This window comes from Macrobrachium rosenbergii, chromosome 53 (assembly GCF_040412425.1).
Source record: "Macrobrachium rosenbergii isolate ZJJX-2024 chromosome 53, ASM4041242v1, whole genome shotgun sequence".
Taxonomy (NCBI): domain Eukaryota; kingdom Metazoa; phylum Arthropoda; class Malacostraca; order Decapoda; family Palaemonidae; genus Macrobrachium; species Macrobrachium rosenbergii.
In genome coordinates this window covers 3,602,865-3,627,867 of record NC_089793.1, presented here as the reverse complement: position 1 = coordinate 3,627,867, position 25,003 = coordinate 3,602,865, and the positions used below count along the sequence as shown (strand labels likewise).

The 25,003-nt window shown below is 38.0% G+C and overlaps 1 protein-coding gene across 1 annotated transcript; it reads right to left on the bottom strand.

Annotated features, from left to right (window-relative positions):
* On the bottom strand, positions 1–25,003 carry LOC136834219 (uncharacterized). Its single transcript, XM_067096514.1, has 3 exons — positions 24,027–25,003; positions 5,656–7,498; positions 1–3,609 (listed from the first exon to the last, which is right to left on the bottom strand). Exons 2-3 carry the CDS (start codon positions 7,184–7,186, stop codon positions 3,479–3,481), a joined length of 1,662 nt encoding a protein of 553 aa, XP_066952615.1. The 5' UTR covers positions 7,187–7,498; positions 24,027–25,003; the 3' UTR covers positions 1–3,478.

Genomic DNA, 25,003 nt, shown 5'->3' with positions numbered 1-25,003 from the left:
TCTTCGTCGACCAAGAAAGAAAGGCAAAAGAGGAGCTTTTGAAATTCCCAAACTTGCCAGTCCAGGTAAACCAAGTATACAGCCTGCATTCTTTTGGCAATTAGCAACACTTGAACCTGAACCTGAACTTAAGATGGTTGCAAAAACTGGTGCAATTGGTGGTGCTGGAGGTCCTGCGAGTAGATTTATAGGGTTTGCAGCAATGGGATCCCCTAGGATTGGAGAATCAAGTGCTGGTATGTAAGGATCAGTAGGATTGAAAGGACCTACTGGCTCTGCAGCTTGAATCTGTGGAACACGAAGACCAACTTCCTGTGGTTGGAAGTTGTTGGTTGACATGTTTTGGAAAATGAAATCCAGGAGAGGCGTTGGGTAATTAGATATACCAGGTAAGTTAGTAGATGAAAGCAAAGCAGTGTCTGAAAGTAGAGCATCAGGTAACTTATTTTGGGATTCTGTGTTAAGATTTGCTGAGAAAGGTTGTTGAAGCCCCAGTTCTGCCATTGCTGATGGTCGCTGCTGTTCTATTTGGTTTACAAATGTGGAATTTAACAGACTATGCTGTTGTCCTAAATTTTTAAAGCTATCTTGGTTCATGTAATTAGGGAACAGGTGGTACAAATCTGTAGGCTTCTTGAAGCTTTCAATTTGAGAAGTTAAATTTGGGCTGTGCCTTCGTCGTCTTCACAAACCAGAAAGAAAGGCAAAGAGGAGCTTTTTGGGAATTCCCAAACTTGCCAGTCCAGGTAAACCAAGTATACAGCCTGCATTCTTTTGGCAATTAGCAACACTTGAACCTGAACCTGAACTTAAGATGGTTGCAAAAACTGGTGCAATTGGTGGTGCTGGAGGTCCTGCGAGTAGATTTATAGGGTTTGCAGCAATGGGATCCCCTAGGATTGGAGAATCAAGTGCTGGTATGTAAGGATCAGTAGGATTGAAAGGACCTACTGGCTCTGCAGCTTGAATCTGTGGAACACGAAGACCAACTTCCTGTGGTTGGAAGTTGTTGGTTGACATGTTTTGGAAAATGAAATCCAGGAGAGGCGTTGGGTAATTAGATATGCCAAGTAAGTTATTAGATGAAAGCAAAGCAGTGTCTGAAAGTAGAGCATCAGGTAACTTATTTTGGGATTCTGTGTTAAGACTTGCTGAGAAAGGTTGTTGAAGCCCCAGTTCTGCCATTGCTGATGGTTGCTGCTGTTCTATTTGGTTTACAAATGTGGAATTTAACAGACTATGCTGTTGTCCTAAATTTTTAAAGCTATCTTGGTTCATGTAATTAGGGAACAGGTGGTACAAATCTATGGCAAGCTTCTTGAAGCTTTCAATTTGAGAAGTTAAATTTGGGCTGTGCCTTCGTCTGTCTTCGTCGACCAAGAAAGAAAGGCAAAGAAGAGCTTTTGAAATTCCCAAACTTGCCAGTCCAGCTAAACCAAAGTATACAGCCTGCATTCTTTTGGCAATTAGCAACATCTGAACCTGAACCTGAACTTGAGATGGTTGCAAAACTGGTGGAATTGGTGGTGCTGGAGGTCCTGCAGTAGATTTATAGAGTTTGCACAATGGGATCCCTAGGATTGGAGAATCAAGTGCTGGTATGTAAGGATCAGTAGGATTGAGAAGGACCTACTGGCTCTGCAGCTTGAATCTAGGAACACGAAGACCAACTTCCTGTGGTTGGAAGTTGTTGGTTGACATGTTTTGGAAAATGAAATCCAGGAGAGCGTTGGGTAATTAGATATACCAAGTAAGTTATTAGATGAAAGCAAAGCAGTGTCTGAAAGTAGAGCATCAGGTAAATTATTTTGGGATTCTGTGTTAAGATTTGCTGAGAAAGGTTGTTGAAGCCCCAGTTCTGCCATTGCTGATGGTCGCTGCTGTTCTATTTTGTTTACAAATGCAGAATTTAACAGACTTTGCTGTTGTCCTAAATTTTGAAACCGAATGTGAGATGGAACATCGTGGGAATTGGTAAATGTTGCATCCTTTATGTTTGGATGTTGTTGCCCTTGAAAGGTTGAACTTTGCAATAAATTCAAAAGTGAGAACTCGTGGTCACCTGAGGGGTTTGACTCTGATTGGTGAACATAAGGATAATAGGCTTCATCAATGGAAGTTGGTACCGGTACTTGAAAATGACGTTGAGTCAAGAAGGAAGAACTGCCTTCCTCAGAATGCTGTGAGTCTTGAGGAACATATGCTTGGTCATAATTACCAGAAACGGAATTCTGAGCAGCATGGCTGTTGTGACTTACATATCCTTGATTACCCAAGTGACCTGAAAAAGTGTTTGTCCCTGTGACACCTGCAAGTGTACTTTTAAGCTGCTCTCTGATCAAGGCACTACTAGATGGCAGAGAGGTGATCACTTTTCCGAGGTCCACAGGATTGTGTCCCAAAGCTTCGTTAGAAGCCAGTAGTGGGTTAATGTGAGGAAGCTCAGGAGGTAGAAATTCCAAGACAGAACCATACTGGGCATTAGAGTCTGGCTGGCTCTGATGTGTGTCAGTTCTTTGTGCTGCTGCTAGTCCTTCAACGTCTGGTTTTGAATTAGAATCATAGTTCAAGTTATGCTTTGTTAGAGGAAGCCTGCTTGGGGTTTGATTTGGCCCAGGTGATTGAGAAAGGGTCTTCAGATATGACTGGATGGTTAGTTGTGTGTTAGATGAATCGGCTAGAAGATTTGCAAACTTATATAAGGTCTGTAGATAATTAATATCACTTTCTTGCAGAGCTGTCCCAATTGCCAGTGGAAGGTTGATGTGATCTGGATTACCAACTCCTCCGAAATGATTTTCACTTTGCTTCTTTGACGTTGATGAACCAGAAGGAGGAAAAGGTTGAATTATAGTTGCACTTCTATCAGTTCCCCCAGCCTTGAAATGGGTAGCTGCATTGAAGTTTTGTACATCCGGGGCATTTCCATCCATATTCCTTCCTTCTGTGGCAGCTGTTGTGGAAAGATTATTAGTGTGTGATTGAGCAGCCTCAGAGTTTTGCCTGAGACGTTGCAAGAATGTGTGATAGGAGGAGGAAAGCTGTCCCACTAAATGTGGCATTATGGTATGCAGGAGAGAAACAGTAGAGTTAATGTTACTTGAAGAATTGTGTGACTTGTGTTCTTGATGATCATGAAATTCTTCTAGCCTGGCATTAAATAACATTGGTTCATTTCCAGACAGCGAATTTACAGAGTGGTTTGTGTATGATGAAACATTGCCATTAGGATTTCCCATAGTAGTAGAGGTTGACTTCAGATTTAGCATATCATTAGGGTCATCATCAACGAAATTTTGTGAAGATCTTCGCCTACGTGTGTGAAGGTAGCTGTCAGGATTAAGAAGAGGATGGTCAGCTTGAACTGTTGAAGAAACCATAGCCATAACCTTTGTGGGAACATCTTGTGGATTGACAACTGCTCCATTTGTAAGAGAAGTATTCTGAAACATGTCAATAGGCACAGGTTGTTCGTTAACTAGATTGAGCTGTCCTCCTCCATTTCCCATACTCTAACCATTACATCAGAGTATTGTTCTGTATTACTGCTGCTTAAATTCATAGGGTTGAAGTTGTCGGGATTGGGATGACTTGGAATAGCACCTGAATCTGCAAATTGAACAGAAGGAACATCAGTGGTAAGTGATGGTAATGTTGAGTTTGAAGATAACTTTTTATTGACAGTAGAAAAAGATGGCAAAGAATGTGTAATTAAATCTGGTTCAATATTATCTTTGTCATTGGAAGTCTGACTGTGTAATGTATGTGTGGGTACTGCATTATTCTCATGATTAATAGTTGCACCCTTAGTGGCAGATTCTTTTAAAATATCTCCCATATCCACTGTGTTGCTGAAAACAAGTACAGTGTCATTGTCTTCCTGTAAAGTATCAACAAAGAAAAGTTCATAATTTTTATTGGAGTTAGTCTTAGAAGTAGGAACACGTGAGTTTGAAACGCTGTCATAGTCTTTGGAGATAGGTAGTAATTGTGGGTAGTGAAATTGTTGGTTAAGTGAAAGGTTAAGAAGCAGTCTTGTGTCATTTTGTAAGTCATTGGGTGCAGCAACGGGTGTTACTAATGTTGAATGCGAGTCTGACGATGTCCCTTCATTGAGGGAAGAAGAAGATGGCAAAGGAGACACATTAGCAATGGCAGTAACACCGGTTGGTTTTGAAAGTTCATCGTGTTGGATTTCAGGGCTTTTGTTTCCAAATTTTTCAGAAGCTTTGGCAACACTGTAATAAGTTTGAAATGGCCAGCTTTCAGGTGCTTGTGAAGGGAGCAGTTGATCATTTGTAGAATTAGAATCTATATGGTTATAATAAGTTTCATATTCTTGAGTAATTGTTGATTGGGCGTGGTTAAATTTTCTTTTATTATCTTCAGTTTTGAATGTAAACGATATGTCATTATTAGCACTTTCAATAAGGAATTCTGTTTTATTTGTTTTCAAAAGTTCAGTGTCTAGAAAATTATTAGTTTTGTTGTGAATTATAGTTTGTGCATCTTGTTGTAATCCATGGAAGACTGACTTATTGCTGTTATTTTTAGAAACTTCAAAGTCACCTTCTTGTTGTAGACTGGGATGTGGTGGAAGTGTAAAGGTATCAATTGGGTTAATAGTGCTCCGTTTTTGCAATGGACTTGAATGTAAGGCACTCAAAGGCTGATTAGAAGTATGGCTCAAGTTCTGGAAAGCTTGTGAATTAACCGTTTTTGCTGTAACTGGATCATTGGTGGTGCTAGTTCCAAATTCTCTGTAGGCATTTAATTTGTAGCTTGACTTGATAGGGCTTAATGGGTTAAGTGCTGCAAAAGTGTTGATATCTGATTGGAATGACCCTCCTGTATTTTGATGTTTTATAGTATTTTGTGAAGAATAAACTTTGGCTGGGGGATGAGTTGTAGGTGTAGTTGTTTGAGTTCTATGAACAGGATTATATTCAGTGTCCAGGAAGCCTACATTGTGTAAGTTAAAAGGGTTGTATATGTGGGTTACCTTAACATCAGATTTATCTTGTTGAGTTTGAGAAACTAAGTTATGTTGGCCCATTTCAGCATGTGTTATCTCCAACAAATCAGTTTTGTCAGGGGAAATATCAAAATTAGTATTGGAGTGACTGGCATTTCTTGAATTAGGCAAAGTTGGATTTAGAGTGTTTGTTGTACTCATTAGTGTAGAGGATTCATAAGGACTAAGTAGATTTGAGTCTTTAACAGGAGCATTGCTGAGAGTATATGTAACTTTAGGACTATGTAGATTGTTGTATGATTCATTTTTGATTGATGTCCGATGCTGGTCATTGCTAGAAACTTTGCCCAAAAAATCAAATATTTTCATGAATGGTTGATATAAGACATTTGGGGAGAATGTTGGGTCAGGAAGAGATGAGTGAATAGTCGATGTATAAGATGGAAAATTTGGCTGAATCTGAGATTCTGGAAAGTATGATTCATTTGGAATACTTTCTGTCTGTGATTGAAAAGTCTGGGGTAAATTGTAAAGAGTTGTTGGTCTTCCAGTAGTTTGGCTTCTTGTATAGGGCCAAGTTAAAGTCTGAAGGTCAGGGAATCTTGGAGGGGTTAGTCCTGCATTAGGGTCGTGAAAGTTTCCTTGTTCGTAATAACTATCATAGATGGCATAGTACTCACTTATATCTCCCTCAAAGAAGTCATACTCATAGTCACTGACTGTGGTGGTATCTCCTGCGGGCTGAGAAGGTACAGTTGTTAAGTCAACGGCAGGTTTAATAGATTCCTCTTCATCAGCTTTTTGGGGTAATGGCTGTTGTTGCGCTGTGTTTGTTCCAGAGGTTCCATTTTTGTTCGGCAGTAAAAGTGACTGTGAATAATATGTAGGTGATGCAGATATTTTTGTAGCCAAGGGAGTAATTTGTACATAATAAGGTGAAGATGTTCCAGAGGAAATAGAGGTTGATATTTTGGGAGGCTCTGGAGTACTTGATGGTTCAGGGGTTGTAACCCAGTCTGTTGTTGGTGCAGTTTCTGTAATTTTGGTGTATTCAGTAGACCAGTCATCATCTCTTTCTGTCACAGCTGTTTGCCCATTATCAGAAAGACCCACCACACTTGGTTCTTCTATGAAAGTCACCTGCTGTGAGTAAAGCGTTGGCAGGGTCAAGTTTGTGTTTTGCAAAGGTGATAGAAACTCCTCTTGGTTTTGTAGCCTATTGAATGCTTCATGCAAAACAAGTTGATCTGCTATTGTCAACGGGGCTGAAGTAGGTGTAGTTGTAGAATTAGAAAATGAACTCAAACTGCTATTCCCAGGCTTGTTTATATCACTGAAATTAGGCCTCTGTACTTGATGGCTGACTGATGGCTTTTTGTGAATGATTTCAAGATTAGTAGCATTTTTGTCACCCAAGTGCGAAGAGTTCCTCTTTGGAAAATTTGCTTCTAAGAAATATTGTGCAGTGAAATAGCCGTCCGTAATATTAGGGGCCTTGCTGCTTGGCCATGTTACCATTTCTTCAGCCTGTGCATGAGGAGGTAATTTTGTTGAGGTTACGGGATACTTAGCAGATGTAGAATGCAGTTCAGTGTTTGTAATTGTATCAGCTGCTGACGAATTGGCTATAATTTTGTCCATAAGGGTAAGTATTGCAGATCTTTTGGTGGTGTATTCAAATGATGGAGTTCTGCTTGGGTTTGTTGAATGCTGTTGTAGTGGTGCTGAGGTAGATTGTAAACCAGAGACACTTGAACCCGAGGAAGTTGGAGTAATTCTGTATGGTGGAGGCGTAGTGCTAACCAGAACTGGTATAAACGTTATTATTTTAGAGGCTCCTGACAGAAATGTATTTCTTTTAGGGGGTGAAGGAGTAGCAAGGGAAGGCTGCCTGAAAGTTGAACTGTAGATTTCTGTGCTAGGTGTTTTATGTGTTGTAGGGTGTTTTGATGGCTCTGAGAAAATATCATGTTGAGGCAAGGACTTCTTAGTTGTTGTGTAAAATAGTAAGAATTTGTTAGGAGTTACATCAGTTGAGTTGGAATTTCCAGGCGTGTATAGTGATGTTATTCCCGAGGGTCTTGAAGTAGACGTTTTCTGATCGTTGGGCTTTCTGTACCCTGCCAGTTTGCTCGCAGCAATTTGCTTTCGAATATCAGTATCATTTTGGGAATACCAGTTAATTGGGGCGACTTCGTTATTGGCAGTCATGAAAGTCAAACTGTTCAGAGGAACGTAGGGTCTTTTCCTCGCCTCACGTTCATGCTGAGCAGGTTCAGCCCTTTTGACGAGATGACTCCACCGTTGTTCATCGGCCTTCAGCCATCTTTCGTCTGCTGAGAAAAATGAGGCTGACTCGACGTCTCGTTTTCCTCAGTGAGGGTCTCCGTAGAATTTTCACGACTGGTGGTTTCTGTTGCAAGTGGCTTGTTCTCATGGGGCCAAGCTATTGATGTAGTACTGCAGCCAATGAAGATGATGACTACGACGGAGCTCGTCTTAGGTTGCATGATGATTCAGTTCCTGGAAGAACAAAAAATTTTAAAAAATTATGATTGATTAGGAGAAAAGTCACCAGTTCCTTGCTTTGTGCATTCAGTAAAACATATTCCATGACGTCACAAAAAATAAACGAAGAAGTGGGTAAGGGAGAGAATTGTACTTTTGTCTTAAGTGTTTTCTTTTTGTTATATATATAATATATATATATATATATATATATATATATATATATATATATATATATATATATATATATATAATTAGTGTGTGTGTGTGTGTATGAAAAAGTGGTTAAGGGGGTAGAATTTTACTTTACCTTCACAGTGCTTTCGTTTGGTTTAAGGTGTAGTGTGCACGCGCGCGCGCGTGTATGCCAGTCTTAACGTACCATGTGGCATTCTTTCGGTAATCGTTGGTGAAAATAATACGTTTCATACTTTTACATGTATTTGTTCATCAACATCTCAATAAAAGTTGAAAGTAAGCCTCGATGAAGACATTACGCACTCTTCTCTCTCTCTCTCTCTCTCTCTCTCCACCCAAGGTTTCTTCTTGTTCCCAACATAACGGAATAGAAAAGACAGCGACAGATGTGAGAAATATTTCCCTTTGACGGCCTCTGAATGACTTGCTGGTTAAGGATCCTGGCTAGCCTTTTTTTTTCTTTCCACATGCGTTCTTAACGTAACGGAAGAGCTCACCGGACTACTTGCTGTCAATAATTGTTCGAAGTTTTCCTGGGAAAAAAAAAACGAGGCTGCGAAAATAGAGCTGTGGAAAGCTGCTGCTAGTACGTTTGTTTTGGTGTCGTCTTGGTTCTACTTCGTAGGACCTATTTTCTCTTTGGCCATTCTTTTACTTATGAGTACAGCTCATTTTGTTTTGGTGTTTCATCGACTATTATCATTGATGGTAATAGCAGTAGTAGTATTGTTTGGATGATGATATACTCTTATTGATACTAATAATCACAATGATAATCATAATTTGTTTCTAATTCCACGCTTTCAAAAATGGAGCTAATCGCGGAAGGCGCGCTTCGGCTGTCTTGACTCAAAACAAAAGCCTATCGACTAGGCCTATAATAAAAGTAATATAATAATAATATTTCTAGTTATAGAGATTTTGTTCCACACCTGTGGTGCTCGGTAAGTCCCACCGTTTTTTCTGAAAAATCGATTAATTGGCGATTTCGGACCGTTAGCGTGACTGTTGTAACCGGAGGTTGTCTGATGGCCGTTTTAGCGGTACTTGAGAAGCCTAAAGAAGAGAGAGAGAGAGAGAGAGAGAGAGAGAGGAGGGGAAGTTTATTTTAATCATAATGACGGAAGGGAAAACAGAAGCAGTGAAGGAATTTCACAGATCGGAGGAAATGGGGGCCTGAGAAAGGGATACATTTTTCGTTCCAGGGGGGGATGCATGTTAGAAGATAATGATACAGTGGTTTTGGGTGGTTGGATACTCCTTCAAACAATTCTTGGCAGGGGGGGATTGCTCTCTCATTCGCGTTACTGGCACTCGGGCCTTACTGTGACCCAACATCACCGTCACCAGACCTTTCCCATTATTGCTGACAGGTGGTTCAAGAAGTCTGAATGAAATTGTTTGTGGAGAGGAGCCATGGTTAAAATTGTTTTTACTATCCGGTGTGTAAGATTAGTCGTACAATAAAGATGTTGTCTGATATTAATTTATCCATCGAGTTTGTTTTGGGGGAAATTGTGTGCTCTGATGAAGATAAACAAAGATCTGTCGGTTTTCTTGTCGGCTATCCTTGCAATAATGTCTAATTATTAACATTTGCCAGGTACATTAGATAGGATAGTTCTTCGTATCAGAAAAGTTAAACATCATGATTCAGGCACTGGTTTGATCTTACTATAAATAAAATTCGAACATTTTTCTCAAGATTATGGGTTTTTGGCTATCTACACCCAAAAAGTTTATCGCTTTCTTCGCTTTTAAGCATCAGACGTCTTCCTTTCTTTTCATTCTTCTTGCTTACGTCAGTCCTGGTCAAGAAAATGCGTAGAGCCTTTTAAGCCTAGAGGAAAAATTTCCTTCGTTTGACATCTGGTTTCAGTTGCTGGCTGTTCTCATAGCACCTTCCCATCAGCATTTCGTAATGACATCACCTCTGGGAAAGGTGTATTCCCCAGACTTAACGGGAAATGAACACGTATTTGACACAACCGATTGATCTTGACGTACCATATGGGAGAAAAATGACTAGGTCCACATTTCTGGGTCCCACATTGGAGGTGCCTATTGTGGTCACTCAGAGAGAGAGAGAGAGAGAGAAAATCTCAGTCTTAAGGGCATGTTCATTAGGATATATAAATAATTCATTTACTTGAAATGATTGTAAGGAGTTTTTGTTAGTACGAACTATGTGTGTGTGTGTGTGTATATATATATATATATATATATATATATATATATATATATATATATATATATATATATATATATATTATCTCTCTTTTTTCATAAAAGCTCACACCCTTGATATATTCGAATTAGGCTAACCGTTTGTTTATATAGAGAGAGGCCTGAACTGGAAGCAATAGGTCCCATGATATGTCGTTTGGGAGTTTTCTAGGAGGGAATACTATAGGCAAACTCATTGCTTAGAGAAATTGAACCTAATTTTGAGTGCTGGCTCATTTGAAAAAGTTATTGAACTTCACAAAGCTAGAGCAGTTGATGCTTGGAACTAGACATTGAACCTCCCAGCGCAGATATAATTATGATATGCAAATGAGGATGAGTGTTTTGATATAACAGTGCTGACAACAACAATGCACACTTTTCAGGATGGATTTGCAGCTTGCATCGTTTCTTCGGAGTGGGAAAACTATAACTAATAGTCGTTATTATTATTATTATTATTATTATTATTATTCAGAAGATGAACCCTATTCATATGGAATAAGCCCACCAGAGGAACCATTAACTTGAAGTTGAAGCTTCCAAAGAATATGATTTTATTAGAAAGAAGTAATTTATTTTTAAAAAAGAAATTAAAAATTAATAAATAAATAAAAAAACAGAAAAATAGGAAAAAACTAAACAAGAAGTAGAATTTATTCCAGGAGAGTAAACATAAAATGGAGATAAATTCAAATGAGGGAAAAATAAACATGTGCAGATTGCTTCCTAAAATGTTAAACTGGGTCCTGAGTCTGATTCCAAAGAACAGTAGAATGAATCCATAGCGTGAACAAAACTGGAATCAATTCCAAGTAATGACATCTACGCCATAGGTGCAACATACGGTACACACACTCTCTCTCTCTCTCTCTCTCTCTCTCTCTCTCTCTCTCTCTCTCTCTCTCTCTGACTCACCACTGTTTACCCGTGTCACGGACGACCGATTATGGAGCCCGAAAATTGTTTGCACAAAAGTGAGAAAAGGAGGCAACGGGGACACCTCTCTCTCTCCCTCTCTGTTCGATGACCACCATCTGCAGAAGTCAGTCAGTGACGGTTCTGTTTTCGCGGGTTTTTGTTCGACCGTGAAACATTACGTTTAATGGAAGTGTTACCTTTCTTTACTTCTCTCTCTCTCTCTCTCTCTTATTTTCCTCAGACGTAGAGAACGGAACCGTAATGTCATGCTGTTGGCGGGATTTTTTAATCATCATTAATAATTTTTATTTCAGTGTAACACGTTTTCTGTAATAGGTAAGTGCCTCTGGAAATTAGAAAAAAATAGACTAATGATAATCATTAATCATCATTTCTTCCCATTGTAAAACATTTCCTGTAATTGGAAGTTTCCTCTAGAGAATAAAAAGAAAAAATAGACTAATCAATAGTTCCAACCGCGCTTCGCACAGCGAGAGACCAGCGTTCAATCCCACGGAGGGGAAACGACTTCGGCCCGCTTCTTGAGAAATGCATTGTTCTTCTGTTGACCTAAATTGCGAATTACGTACCTGCTGGGTAATCGACTGTAGTGGGTTACAGACAGGATGAAAGATAGCATTAGGCTAGCAACCTCATCCCAGAAGAATAGTTGAAAACTGGAGTGCAGTAACCCTTCAATGCCACCCCTCCCTCACCCCCTCACCGCCCCCCCTTGTGGAAAATAAGGCTGGATATCTAAACAAAAAAATGTGCAACTCAGTTGTGAACATTATTTGGCATTGTTAGTTTTCTTCTCAATTGTGTACAGTATGCCGTCTATTTTAGAAATTTTAGGGAACCAGAATTAATCATTCTGCAAAATTTCTCTCAGAACAAAGTGCCGATGTAATTTTATTTTAAGAACAAATAGAATTTTTGTGCCTCGATTCATATCCGTCCTTTAATATTTTAAAATATACTTCGTTTTTTTAGAAGTTTTCGGGAACCCAAATAAATCATTCTCCAAAATATCTCGCAGATCATTGTGTTGATTTTTACTTATTTTTATAATTTTAAGAACAAACTGAATGTTTCTGTGCATCGAGTCATATCCGTCCTTTAATTTTTTTTTAAATATATTTTAATATGAACACGTATGCAGTGTTGAAAACTCTCTCAGCTGCAATATATTGTAGGTTATATTCTTGTTAGCACGTGCATATACTGGCCAGAACTTTCGGAAGTCGAAGTTGGTAGTGATAATGGTTATTTTTTATTAGGATTAATCGCGTCTTCTTGAAAATAACTTCAGGAATTCAAGCAGGGAACAGAAGTTAAGATATAACTGATTCGCCTCTTGTGAAATTAGATTCAATGAACTTACGAAATTAGATTCAATTAACTTACGAAATTAAATTCAATTAACTTACGAAATTAGATTCAATTAACTTACGAAATTAGATTTAACGAGCTTCTTACGAAATTAGATTCAATGAACGTACGAAATTAGATTGAATGAACTTACGAAATTAGGTTCAATGAACTTACGAAATTAGATTCGATAAAGTTACGAAATTAGATTCATTGAACTTACGAAATTAGATTCATTGAGCTTACGAAATTAGATTCAATGAACTTACGAAACTAGATTAATTGAACTTACGAAATTAGATTTGATCAACTTTTGAAATTAGATTCGATAAACTTATGAAATTAGATTCATTGAACTTACGAAATTAGATTCAATCAACTTACGAAATTAGATTCATTGAACTTACGAAATTAGATTTGATCAACTTATGAAATTAGATTCAATGAACTTCGAAATTAGATTTCAGGTAACGTATTCCCACAACATACCGGCAATGCAAGACGATCATTCTCATCTACATTTACGGACAAAATCGAACACACACACACATAAACAAACGAACTTCAAGCACAGAACGACTCCAGGTCATCTCGTATCCGTTACTCTGTAACAACTATTAGTCATTCCCACCACTTGAGCGAAACCTGGCAAGATGCTGCTTTTATATTCGTTTGGAAATGCATCGTAATCATCCCAACTCGGTTCAGAATTTGTGGGAAAGCTTTCCGTCTCCTCCGAACGGGTCTTGGACTTAACCTGCACATGACTGGAGGCTTATGAAACCGATTTTTTTTTTTTTTTTTTTTTTTTTTTTTTTTTACCTGCTTTTTTTGACGGGTTGCTTTGTGCTGTTATTCAGGTATGTTTCCAGGTCGCATGTTTGTTGCATATTTTGTTTGTTTATGTTATTGCGTTGAGAATATACGAATTATTTCGTAGTGAGTTTGAAAAGTGCGTTTCATGACGGATCAGTTTTATTCGTACTTATTATTATTATTTTGTAGCCTGAATATATATATATATATATATATATATATATATATATATATATATATATATATATATATATATATATATATATATATATATATATATATATATAATTTTTTATCTCCTTACAGCTGTTGTACAAAGTATATGATCTTGAGAAATTCGTGATATTATGACATTAAGCAATACCTACTCAGCGTTCATTTATATACCGTAATACGAAAATCACCGTTAAATTGCACATTTTAGCCTGAACCACAAAATAGTTATGTCAGGCGGATGCAAATTCTCACAAGCACTGTATGAGCCGTATAATACCGGTTTTTCCAGCGAAGACGGGCGGCTCCGTTCAGACGCTTGTTATGGACGTTGCAGGAAACTGTTTCCTGACCGCGTTCGTTGCTTGGACTTTCAGGAAGTAAGTTATTGTCGATGGCCTTTTTTTTTTTTTGACGTATTTACTTATTCGGTTAGTTTGTGTCGTTCTTATACAGTTTACCGGTTTAATGCCATCGTTGTGGGATTCTCTCTCTCTCTCTCTCTCTCTCTCTCTCTCTCTCTCTCTCTCTCTCTCTCTCTCACTGTCGTGGACTAAAAAATCACGTATAATTCTCTCTCTCTCTCTCTCTCTCTCTCTCTCTCTCTCTCTCTCTCTCTCTCTCTCTCTCGTGGACTAAAAAGTCACGTTAATTCTCTTTTCAAATTTTTCTTTTCAAATTAAAGTATCCTAATTTTTTCATTGCTTTATTTGGTGTAGCATAAATGATGTTCCTGACTTACAAAGCAAGAACAACAACAACAATTAAAAAATCACAAATACTAAATTTGTTATCAATAACTAATATCTGAGAACTCCCGGTAACTAATATCTGAGCACCCCTCAACGCGAAGCGACATAAGACGTCAAGCAGTTATTATTTTTCAAGACTGATGGTAGTTACGAAAAGGCGAATAATTGAAAATAAAAAAAAATTGGGTTATAATGGGTCTACACATTTGCACGAAAACGAGAAAATAATTTTTTCAAGACTGAAAGTACGAAAAGAATAATTAAAAATAAAAAAAAATTGGGTTATAATGGATCTACACATTGCAGTAAAGACCACAGAATTCCTGGGAAAACGAAGGTTCCTGGGAAAATATTATTTTTCAAGACTGACTGATGTTAGTTACCAGGATAGACAACTTCCGTCAAAACATAAATTATATAAAAAGAACGTTTGTATATATAATAATAGGGAAAACGAAAGCAGGCAGAGGAATTGGAAAACTCAGACGAGGAAGAGATTTTTGTATATATATATATATATATATATATATATATATATATATATATATATATATATATATATATATATATATATATATATATATATATATATATATATATATATATATATATATATATATATATATCTGTATATATATATATATATATATATATCTGTGCGTGTGCGCGCGCGCATATGCACGCAATCTTTTATCGGATTCTGTAAACCGTTATCTGGCTCTTTGTTTGGCAGTGAAGTCTTGAGGTCACCTTCCTTGTTCAACGGGTTCATCCCAGGTCTTGTTATCGTGGGTATGACACAGTTGAAACATGCGAGAGAGAGAGAGAGAGAGAGAGAGATCCTGCTGCTTTCACTCCCCACCAGAGGTTGCCTTAAGGTCTGATATGTCTTCCTCATTGCCACAGCAAGATTTTTACCGTTTTGTCTCTTCGAATAGATTATCCGTTGCGCGGACGAGACTGGTTTCATCCTAGCCGGGGGATAAAGAAAATGTTAGGAGACATTTTCTCTCTCTCTCTCTCTCTCTCTCTCTGTCTGCAGGAGAAGAGAGAGAGTATTCAGTTGCCTTAGGTGAAACCTTTTATATATTTTGTTCCCTGATACCAAAGAGAAAACGGTAGTAAATGATAAAAAAAATGTTTAGCGAGTTAGAAAACTGGACTTGAGTTTCATACTGCATTATTCCTTGTCGAGGTAGAGGCTCTCTCTCTCAGGCAGGTTTTTGACCTGAGTCGACCCACTTCAGTAGTGAAACGCAACTTTCATATATTGAAAGGTATAACTTTGTTCTTACTTAGTTGAACAGTCATTTCGAGTAAGGATAACTTTACGATTTTGGACTTGAATGCCCTGATGGCAAGTATACAGTCTTTGAATTCTGTAACTTTCCTTCATTATTAGAATTATTCTTATATCTTAATTCATGCCTGGAAAAACTGTATTAGTGTATAAGGTTAATATATTATCATTATAGCAATTCACCAGGCTGATTGAATCAGAACATTTACATATCAGACTCCCTGGGGGTTAATCAAATACGCCCAAATATCCAACAGATTGCCCAGATGAAATTATATTATCATTTCAGCAATTCACCAAGATGAATGATTCTGAACTTCAGTTTCCCAAAATAACCTGCGTGCGCACCAATGCGCAATTAAAATCCATTCATGGGACGAATTTCATGTCAAACTCTTCTTTTCTTTCTCTGCAACTTTTCCCCACTTCTATGTCAGGTCGATGTTACTGACAGCTTTCCACCTCCACCTGGCTCGGTCAAACACATCGTCCTCTGATAACTGTTTGTCTCTCAGGTGTTCTCTAACTACATCCATCCACCTTCTTAGCTTCTTAGGTCTTCCTCTTGCTCTGCCGCCAGGCACCTCCATCTGCATCACTCACCTCCCTACGTATGCCTCGCCCCTTCTCATCACATGGCCATACCACTGCAGTCAAGGTCTATAGATTAAACTTTAATCTATAGACCTTGACTGCAGTACTCTGTGGGGTTTGATCAAACACGCCCAAACATCCAACAGATTGCGTTGGTGAAACTTGGGTTCGTCGTGATCGCGATCTACTTTCTGGGTTTCCTCTTCTCCTGAATCAGGTGATGGAACTCCGTAAATACGCAGTGATGAGACTCATTTTAGCGTTTTCACCTGTTCTGGTAACGTGTGTATGTTGTGGAGCTCGGCGCGTTAATATGGAATTTTTATGACTTCTTGGAAAGTTTTGATAGTGAGTTATTTGTTGGCATGTGTCGGGAATAGTTGTATTCGTAATTGTGGCGATTAGGTAGAGGTTTGAGTTTGCTCTTCCTAGTGTGTTTTAGCGTCTGTTTATGTATATATATATATATATATATATATATATATATATATATATATATATATGTATGTATGTATATATGTGTATGTGTATGTTTGTGTTTCTGTGTATGTATATTGCGTGTTCATAAGTTCAAAAACAGGCGAGAACTTGAAATAAAACTTGGGAAAATTATGTAATAAATAAGGCAAGGTAGATTCCAGCCGCGAAGGAATAGAAAAACACGCCTCTTTTAATAGGAAGTGTTATAGAGAAAATGCTAAATGGAGAATGTCAGACAGTCTTTGAATATGAAAAGAAAGTAACAAGTTATCCTGCACTCTTCTTCAGGTTCTTAAGTACGATTTTCAGTGCGGAATTGTGATTCTAAGTATCGTGGAAAATTATCACGGGCCATCTTCCTGGAAACTGATGAGAATTGCTTCCCGCTCCGGAAGCCTTAATAAAGACGATTAACTCTCCATTTTTCTTAATATGTTTTGGTATCATACCATTTGAATTCCTATACTATTTATGTTGTTGTTAGGACGTCAGTCGTAGTTATTACCGAAGTTGTTCGACTGTTTGTTGCTAATATTATGTCTCCTATTATTGTTGATGACGGCAGTCTATTTGATCCACTAGACGTAGCTGCCATCTCACGGCAGAACGAAGAACTGAAAACGTGATTGTGAGACAGGTGTGGAACACGACGGTGCGGTGGGTTTGGCGTCCAGTTACCTCAGAATAATGGTGGCCCAGCCGAAGGCGTTGTTGCTGTTTGCGTCATCAAGACCGAGTATTAATGTTGCTTTCATTATCTTTCGCCCTCCACAACCGCATAACAGTTCCGAATTCGACTTCTTGATTACGGCAGCTTTGCATAAGAAGTGGCTGATGGTTTGGGGCCCGTTCTGTGATAATCGATGCTGTTGCCCTCGAGTTTGGTTGTCCAGATGTAAACGTGTGTATAAACAATAATAATAATAATAATCATTGTGAATTTGTTATTAAAATGGCTCATTTTTAAGCGTGGATTTCTGTTAGATTTTGTCTCATTTTAATGCTGAATTTATTGTAGTAATTGCCTCCATTTGATCGTGAATTCCTCATTGCAGATACCTCTTTTAAGCATGAATTTCTGTAATCAAGAATTTATTGTAGTAGTTGCATCGTTTTAAACCTGAATTCCTGATGGTAAATGCCTCTTTTAAGCATGAATTTGTATACAGTAGTTACCCCCTTTTAGGCATAGATATCTGATAGAAGCTGCCGTCTTTTTAGCATGAGATTTTGATAGTAGCTTCCCCTTTACAAACATGAATTTATTATGGTTATTTTCTTTTTCAAACTTGAATTGCTGATAGTAGTTGCCCCTATTAAGCATGAATTTCCGATAACATAATACTTGACTGTTTCTTGAGTTTACATTCCTGATAGCAGCCGCTCACTTTTTAGCCTTAATTCCTGCAGGCATGACAGGCGTTTCAGAGGGCGGATTGTAAAGTTGGCGGATATAGAAGATGGTAACTTCCGTGCGCGAACGAAAATAAAAATACGAACTATATCAGAAAGATGGCAATTAAATCATTTCAGTGCGACGGCTGATCTTGGATAAGGTAAGAAAGCATGCGACGTTTAGACGCGCGCGTGCGCTCACACAAACACACCCACACACGCAATATACATAAATACACATCGGAGGACACAGGTGAACACAGAGAACATTGGCTGGGAGTGGCCCATGCAGAGGACACAGGTGAACACAGAGAACATTGGCTGGGAGTGGCCCATGCAGCGAACGCAATGCCGAAATGATTCTTCTGCTGGCGGGAGAAGAGATGAACTCTGCAGATTTTTTTTTTTTTTTTTTTTTTAAGTCGTATTTCCTAAACGGTCGTCTCCGTTCGGCCCCGTTCCTCCGTTCGCGTGATTTGGTGGAATTGTCGTTGTGTGCAGCTGTTTGAAGGGGATTTATCGCTCCAAATGCGAAGGAAATCTAATATAACTTTCTAGCGCGAAAATGTTCTGCAGGAAACGTCGGAAACGTTTGGTCTAAGTTTAATTTCTACAGCACAAGTCAGGTGAATTCCGGAGTTTGAGATAGAACGGTAGTTTTTTTATTGTCAGTCCTTTTTTTTTTTTTTTTTTTTTTTAGGGTTCGCACTTTGGAAAATTACAGCCATCTTAGCCATCTTATTCTGTGCATGAATGTGAAGTATTGACGATATTTTACGTATTAAAGTTTAGGTAAAGGATGATTGATATTTTAATGGAAAATTAGGTAAAGGATGATTAATATTTTAATAGAAAGTTAGGTAAAGGATGGCTGATATTTTAATGGAAAATTAGGTAAAGGATGATTGATATTTTAATGGAAAATAAGGCAAAGGATGATTGATATTTTAATGGAAAATTAGGTAAAGGATGATTGATATTGTAATGGAAAATTAGGTAAAGGATGATTGATATTGTAATGGAAAATTAGGTAAAGGATGATTGATATTTTAATGGAAAATTAGGTAAAGGATGATTGATATTATAATGGAAAATTAGGTAAAGGATGATTGATATTATAATGGAAAATTAGGTAAAGAATAATTGGTATTTTAAGGTAAAATAACATATTTTAATTAAATAATATCCGTTATTATACGGATGAAGAGCAGAGGACATTTTAGAGCAAAGATAACAGATGTAATTAACAAGAGAGCTGACATTTAAATAAAAAAAAATAACGGATAGGTTTTTCTTTTTAAAGATAACCAACATTTATCGAAAAAGATAGCCGACACTTCATAGGAAAGATAATATGATAATTCAGAACGGTCTTTTATCGAACCAGTGCATTTCATTTCCCAAGGTGGGGTATAATTTTTGCAGAAACGTCTCTTGAACGCATTGCAAACTCCCATCTTTTTACCTTCCTGTCCAATGTTGGAAGTTGGTTTGAAAACTTCAGTTACATCGTGGAACTCTTTCCTTCCTCCGTATTCCCAAGTTGATATAACCCGTCATTTTCAGGAAGAGAAGTCCGAAAACTCAGTTTTTCTAATTTTTTTTCTTGCAGTTTCACGATTTGAGTTGGATATCAATCACTAAAATAGATAATAAAAACATTGACTGACAGAGTAGTCTAGGATGCTAATACACAATTTAATGAATCATAGGTTGACAGAAGATAATAACGGCAGTGTCAATCATCACTTGAAAATGATGATAATGATGATTCATCACCGTATCTTTAATCATAAGAACGACGCCCTGTGTATTTCCTAGAAAACAAATCGTTAATATTTTTTTCTTATTTTCTCTAGAGCAAACTTTCCCAAATTATTTTTAATTACTGTTCGCAGTCATGCAAAATGTCTCCACATTGCACGTGCATGCAGTCCCGTGCATGAAAGATGCTGCCATTAAAAGCACGAGAGGGTTGCCAATTTAGAAGGAGAGCTGGACCAATTAGCTAAGGAGGACAATTTTTTTTTTTCGGCATTCGGTCAGGTCAGAACTTGGAGGGGTGAACGGTAATTGATATCAGACGCCGTTGGCTTGGCACACCCGTTTACAGTATCATTTGTTTATAGAGATAACACAGCGGATTATCTCTGGTCTTTGCGAGAAACCTCCAGTTCAGCATTATTTCCGTGATAATTGTGCCGTGTCAAGATAGCACTCAGGAAGTGCAGTGCGTGAGAGATTATTAAGCCCTCGTGTCTGTCTCTTGCTTGAAGAGAAGTCGAGGTTTGAGCTAAATTATCAAGCGTGGCTTAAAACTTGCAGTAAATATTAACGGTGTGGTGCATCATCCAGTAGGTCACAGAACAGAACATTTATTTTATTAAGTGAATTCACGTAAGTTTTGTTAGAACCAACAGGTCAGCATTTTTCCGTTTTCACCTTCATTCTGCGAAAGGTTGAATCGTGTTTCCCGAATTGATGAGCGTAACCTTGCAATTCGTCTATATTTGCTCTCTCTCTCTCTCTCTCTCTCTCTCTCTCTCTCTCTCTCTCTCTCTCTCTCTCTCTCTCTCATGTACTGTATACGCATACGAAATAATTGTCATGCTGTTGCTAGAACAAATGAACAGATGTCATAGCATATCGAAGTAAGGAAGTTTTGACAACAAATGTCACGGCATACGTCAAGGTAAAGGATTGATCCCGTCGCGTTTTTATTATTATTTATTTATGTTTTTTTTTTTTGGTACCGTGTTGGAAACCCTGTTTACCCGCTTCACCTATTTGACAGCTGATAACGAATTCCAAAAGGAATTGAAGGAAAAAGATTTGATACCAGTCAGCGAACCCGCCGGAAATACTAGTGTTAATAAAGAAATTTTTTTTTTTTTAACAAATTTGAATTTTAAATTTAAATCCTCCCTATAGATGTTGCGTACTGATAATGTTCTAATGCTGTATAGAAAGCACGTCTCCCGGTATCCTGGGCAAACAGGATATGCAAATATGCTCTCATTTCTGTTTTTGTATAAAATTATGATTTTTCGATTCGTCTCTTGTGTCCAAAAAGTAAGGATTCACACGCACACACAATACATATGTAATATTTATGTGTATATATACATATGTATATATTGTGTGTATATTGTAATATTTGTGTATATATAACATTTTTGTATATATATAATATTTGTGTGTATATATATATATGTGTGTGTGTGTGTGTATTTAACCCTTGGGCTTTCCGTGCTTCATCGCGACCTATTTTCCGCTCGCACCAGATCATGAAGGCCTGTTGCTAATTTCAGTTCAAGTTATTTTTATACATAGCATTGGACTTAGAGTTTACAGTTCCTCGGTCGTTCTCATAAAAGCGGCTCCAGACTCCAAATCATATGTTCTGGTGGTTGTCAACTCTAACGGCCCGGTCGATCTCGCAATTGATTTTATAAGTTTCTGGGTTTTCTAGTTTCCAAAAATAGCATGATTGAGGCGGTTATTTTTAGGGGGGTGGGTCTTATTGTTGGGTGGAGGGGAGTTATTTAGTAACATCTGTTACTCTTTCAAAATCAGACACAGGCACATGCTGAAGAAAATGGAGTAATTCGCTCTTGTATCACAAGAACGCGTAATCGCAGCGTTTGATCGGGTTGGGTGGTCTTGGTTGCAAGCTGAGTGTCTTGCGCTGCACGTTTTAGTAACACAAAATATTTTAAGAACTATATATTTAAAAATATTGGAGGAACTAGTTAGTAAAAACTATTTGAGGGACTTATTAGTAAAAGATATTGGAGGAACTAAGTAATAAAGAATATTTTAGGAACTAATTAGTAAAGATATTGGAGGAACTGATAAGTAAAAACTATTTGAGGAGCTAATTAGTAAAAGATATTGGAGGAACTAATTATTAAAAACTATTCGAGGAGCTAATTAGTAAAAGATATTGGAGGAACTAATAACAAATATTTTAGGAACTAATTAATGAAAAATGTTGGAGTAACTAATTAGTAAGCAACGTTGGAGGAAGTAATTAATGAAAAGTATTGGAGTGTAACTAATTAGTAAACAACACCGGAGGAACTAATTAGTAAAACTAATTAGTAAACAAAATTAGAGGAACTATTTGCATCATATGTAGGAAGCACCTAGAGTTTTGGTATAGAGGATGTTAAGTGACTTCCAAGTCTAATTGTTGGTTTAATGATCCGTTACCTGACCAATGTGCTGATATTTAGTGAGCTTAGTTGACCTTGATTGGGATAGAGTGAATATAGAGATTCGGGGGAATTTAAGGGTCCATTAGCTTAGTTTATGGGTAAAGGGGGAAGGCGGAAAATTATACACAGTAGTAAAAAGTGAAGCATTAACCATGCTGCAATTTGTGATTACTTACTAGCGTGTTTTATAATGACAGATGGCTGTCGTTGTATCTTTTAACTGTAAAGGAATACACCCTTCTTTTACTTATACTCCGCTGTTTTTCTTTAAGGATGACTCCCCTGTGCAGAAAACTACCATAGCCTTTCGTTTTGCCTGAACTTTAAAGTGTGATGAACAAGAGGTTAATCCCTGCTCAGGGTTTGACGCATTTCACCTGCAAAACACGATCTCTCCGTCGTTCCTGTGAGCTAGGGATTGGGTCTATGGGACGGGACGTATAGGCCTACCTGCAGAGTTAATCAGCACCCACTGCCTGGTTCTCCCTGGTCCTTGCATAGGTGAAGGGGTGGGTGGGGGCCATGGGTGCTGATCATAAGTGTTTATATTAGGTCTCAAGGAAATTGTGTGCAAATCCAGTGGCTGTTCCTGCTTCTATTCCTCATTAGCATTCTTTAAGCAGCGTCATTATACGTATAATGAAGAGTTTTACAATAACCTTTCGTGTTTTAAAGCTTTTCTCTGAGACAAAATTTATAAACTCCGAAGGGGGGTAGTGCTGTCAGTGCACCTCATGCGGTGCACTGTAGGCATTATTTACGGCTCTTTGTAGCTTCCCTTCGGCTCCTAGCTGCAACCCCTCTCCTAACAATTAATTCATAGTGCAACTGCGAGGTTTTCCTCCTGTTACACCTTTCAATTCTGTTTCCCTTTTCAGCAGTGAATGACCCCATGGGTCCCAGCGCTTGGCCATAGGCCTAAATTCTATCTTCCATTCCATTCCAAAATTTATATAAAAAAAACAAAAAAGTACATTGTAAAAGCAAAACTAAATAAAAGTCAGGCACCGTGAAACAATCGCTGGGGAACTGTGTCAGTTCGCGAAACCCAGAACTTCCTTCATCACAAAGATTAGAAATTAGAGAGGGAGATATGGCTCTATAATTTATAAGTCTAGGGTGGTGTTTTTGTGGCCCAATCGCCGTGACGGCAAAAGGAGGAGCAGCACGAAGGAAGAAGCCACTCGCTCACTTTTGCCTCTCCTCGCCCTCCTGCCTAGTACTTTGTTCCGTTAACTCCAGGCGCCTAAATCAGACCGTAAGGTTGTAATTAACGTCCTGACTGGGAGGAGGAGGAGGAGGAGGAGGAGGAGGAGGAGGAGGAGAGAGAGAGAGAGAGAGAGAGAGAGAGAGAGAGAGAGAGAGAGAGAAAGAAAGGAAAACTTATGTCTTTAACCTACTTTTCATTGAGGACGCATGGGTTCAAATACTGCACATGCACACACATATATACTGTGTAATGTGTGTGTGTGTGTGTGTGTGTGTTAGGTCTTCAGACCAAAATATGGAATTGTTCCTCCCAATCCCTGATTTCTAACACAGGGCCTCTTGGTAGGAAGGCGAGTTTGGACTTTAGTCCATGTTATATATTCACATAGACGTCTAATCAGCAGCACGTAAAACCCTCCACTGTACATCTTCACTGTCAGTATGTAGATGTAGCATAAGGCCATTATTTTTGATAACTCATACTCTCTCATTACTGCTATCTTCAGGTCTGTGGTCTCATGTTTATACGTATATACAAAATAGAAATAGACGCATGCATGCACTTTAAATTATCCTTGCATTAAATTTTTAATGAAATTATTATTACTCAAAGTAAGCGAATATTGATATGGAATAAGCCTAAAAGGGCACTGACTTCAAAGCAGACTAGAATTCCCACATAGAAATATAACATGAAAAGTAATTAAAAATAGAGATAAATAAATAGAATGTATACAAATCCTTCCAGGGCAGTCACAATAACTGGTACTTATGTTTTATTAGTCAAAATGGGATAAGTATGTCACGCTGAATTTCAGAAGTGTTCCGAAACGCCTTCCTCTTCTTACCTGTCAATCTCTCACATAATCAGATGTTCACGCCTCCTTAACACTGTTGAAAGGTCGATGCTCCTATATCATCCTTTTTTGAAAACAGTCTTGATCTGTTTCCTGTATGTTATGCGTCTCTCTCTTTTAGATATTGTCAGTAATTTGTAGAGGAACTACTAATTTCCATTCATGTTAGTTTTCAGTCCGTTTTAGTCACTGGTTTGATGTTCTCGATGATAGCTAATGTTCGTATAGCGCTTTCAGTATTTATACCATATTTTATTTATGCAGTTTTGCTTGATTAAGGTCACTCAGTCATGTTTTTCACTCGAATAACTTTACAACAGTTGCATCCACTTATTCATTGTAATGTCACTTGAGATACGCCGTTTAGATTAACTCAAAATATTTTCATGCAAAGTGCTTAAATAACCGGTTACTATTAAAACTCAAAACGCTTATTGTTCTCGTATAATGTAATTCAGCTAACTGTGATCTTTCAGGAACAGTCTGTTGAAACGGAATCGTGAAGTTCAAGAAATAAAAAATGTATATTATAAATTAAACTAAAAAGTTTATCACCGGTGCGAAAAGCCTAGCCTACACCTTTTCCAGTCTGCGTCAAATGTCGAATGAGCGAGAAGAAGCCATTGAGATTGAGTAGGACTGCTCGCAACCGCTTCCCGCCAAGTGGACACGCACATGCGCGCGCACGCACACACACACACACACACGCATGCCATTTCGTACTTTTGCGGTCGCGTAAACGAACCAGGCTGTAAAAAAGAGTAAACATCTCGTTGGATTTTTGCATGCATAATGCAGCAACACGTTGTTTTTTTGTGTTTTTTTTGTAAAAGAGGCCGCTTGGAAATTACACAGTTGTATAGAAAGCTGGAGAGTGGACAAGTAGGTTACAATCCTGAATTCTTTTAATACGTGGCATTTAAATTTCCCAAAACTGTTTTCAGAAGGTGAAAGAATTCTGTATCGTT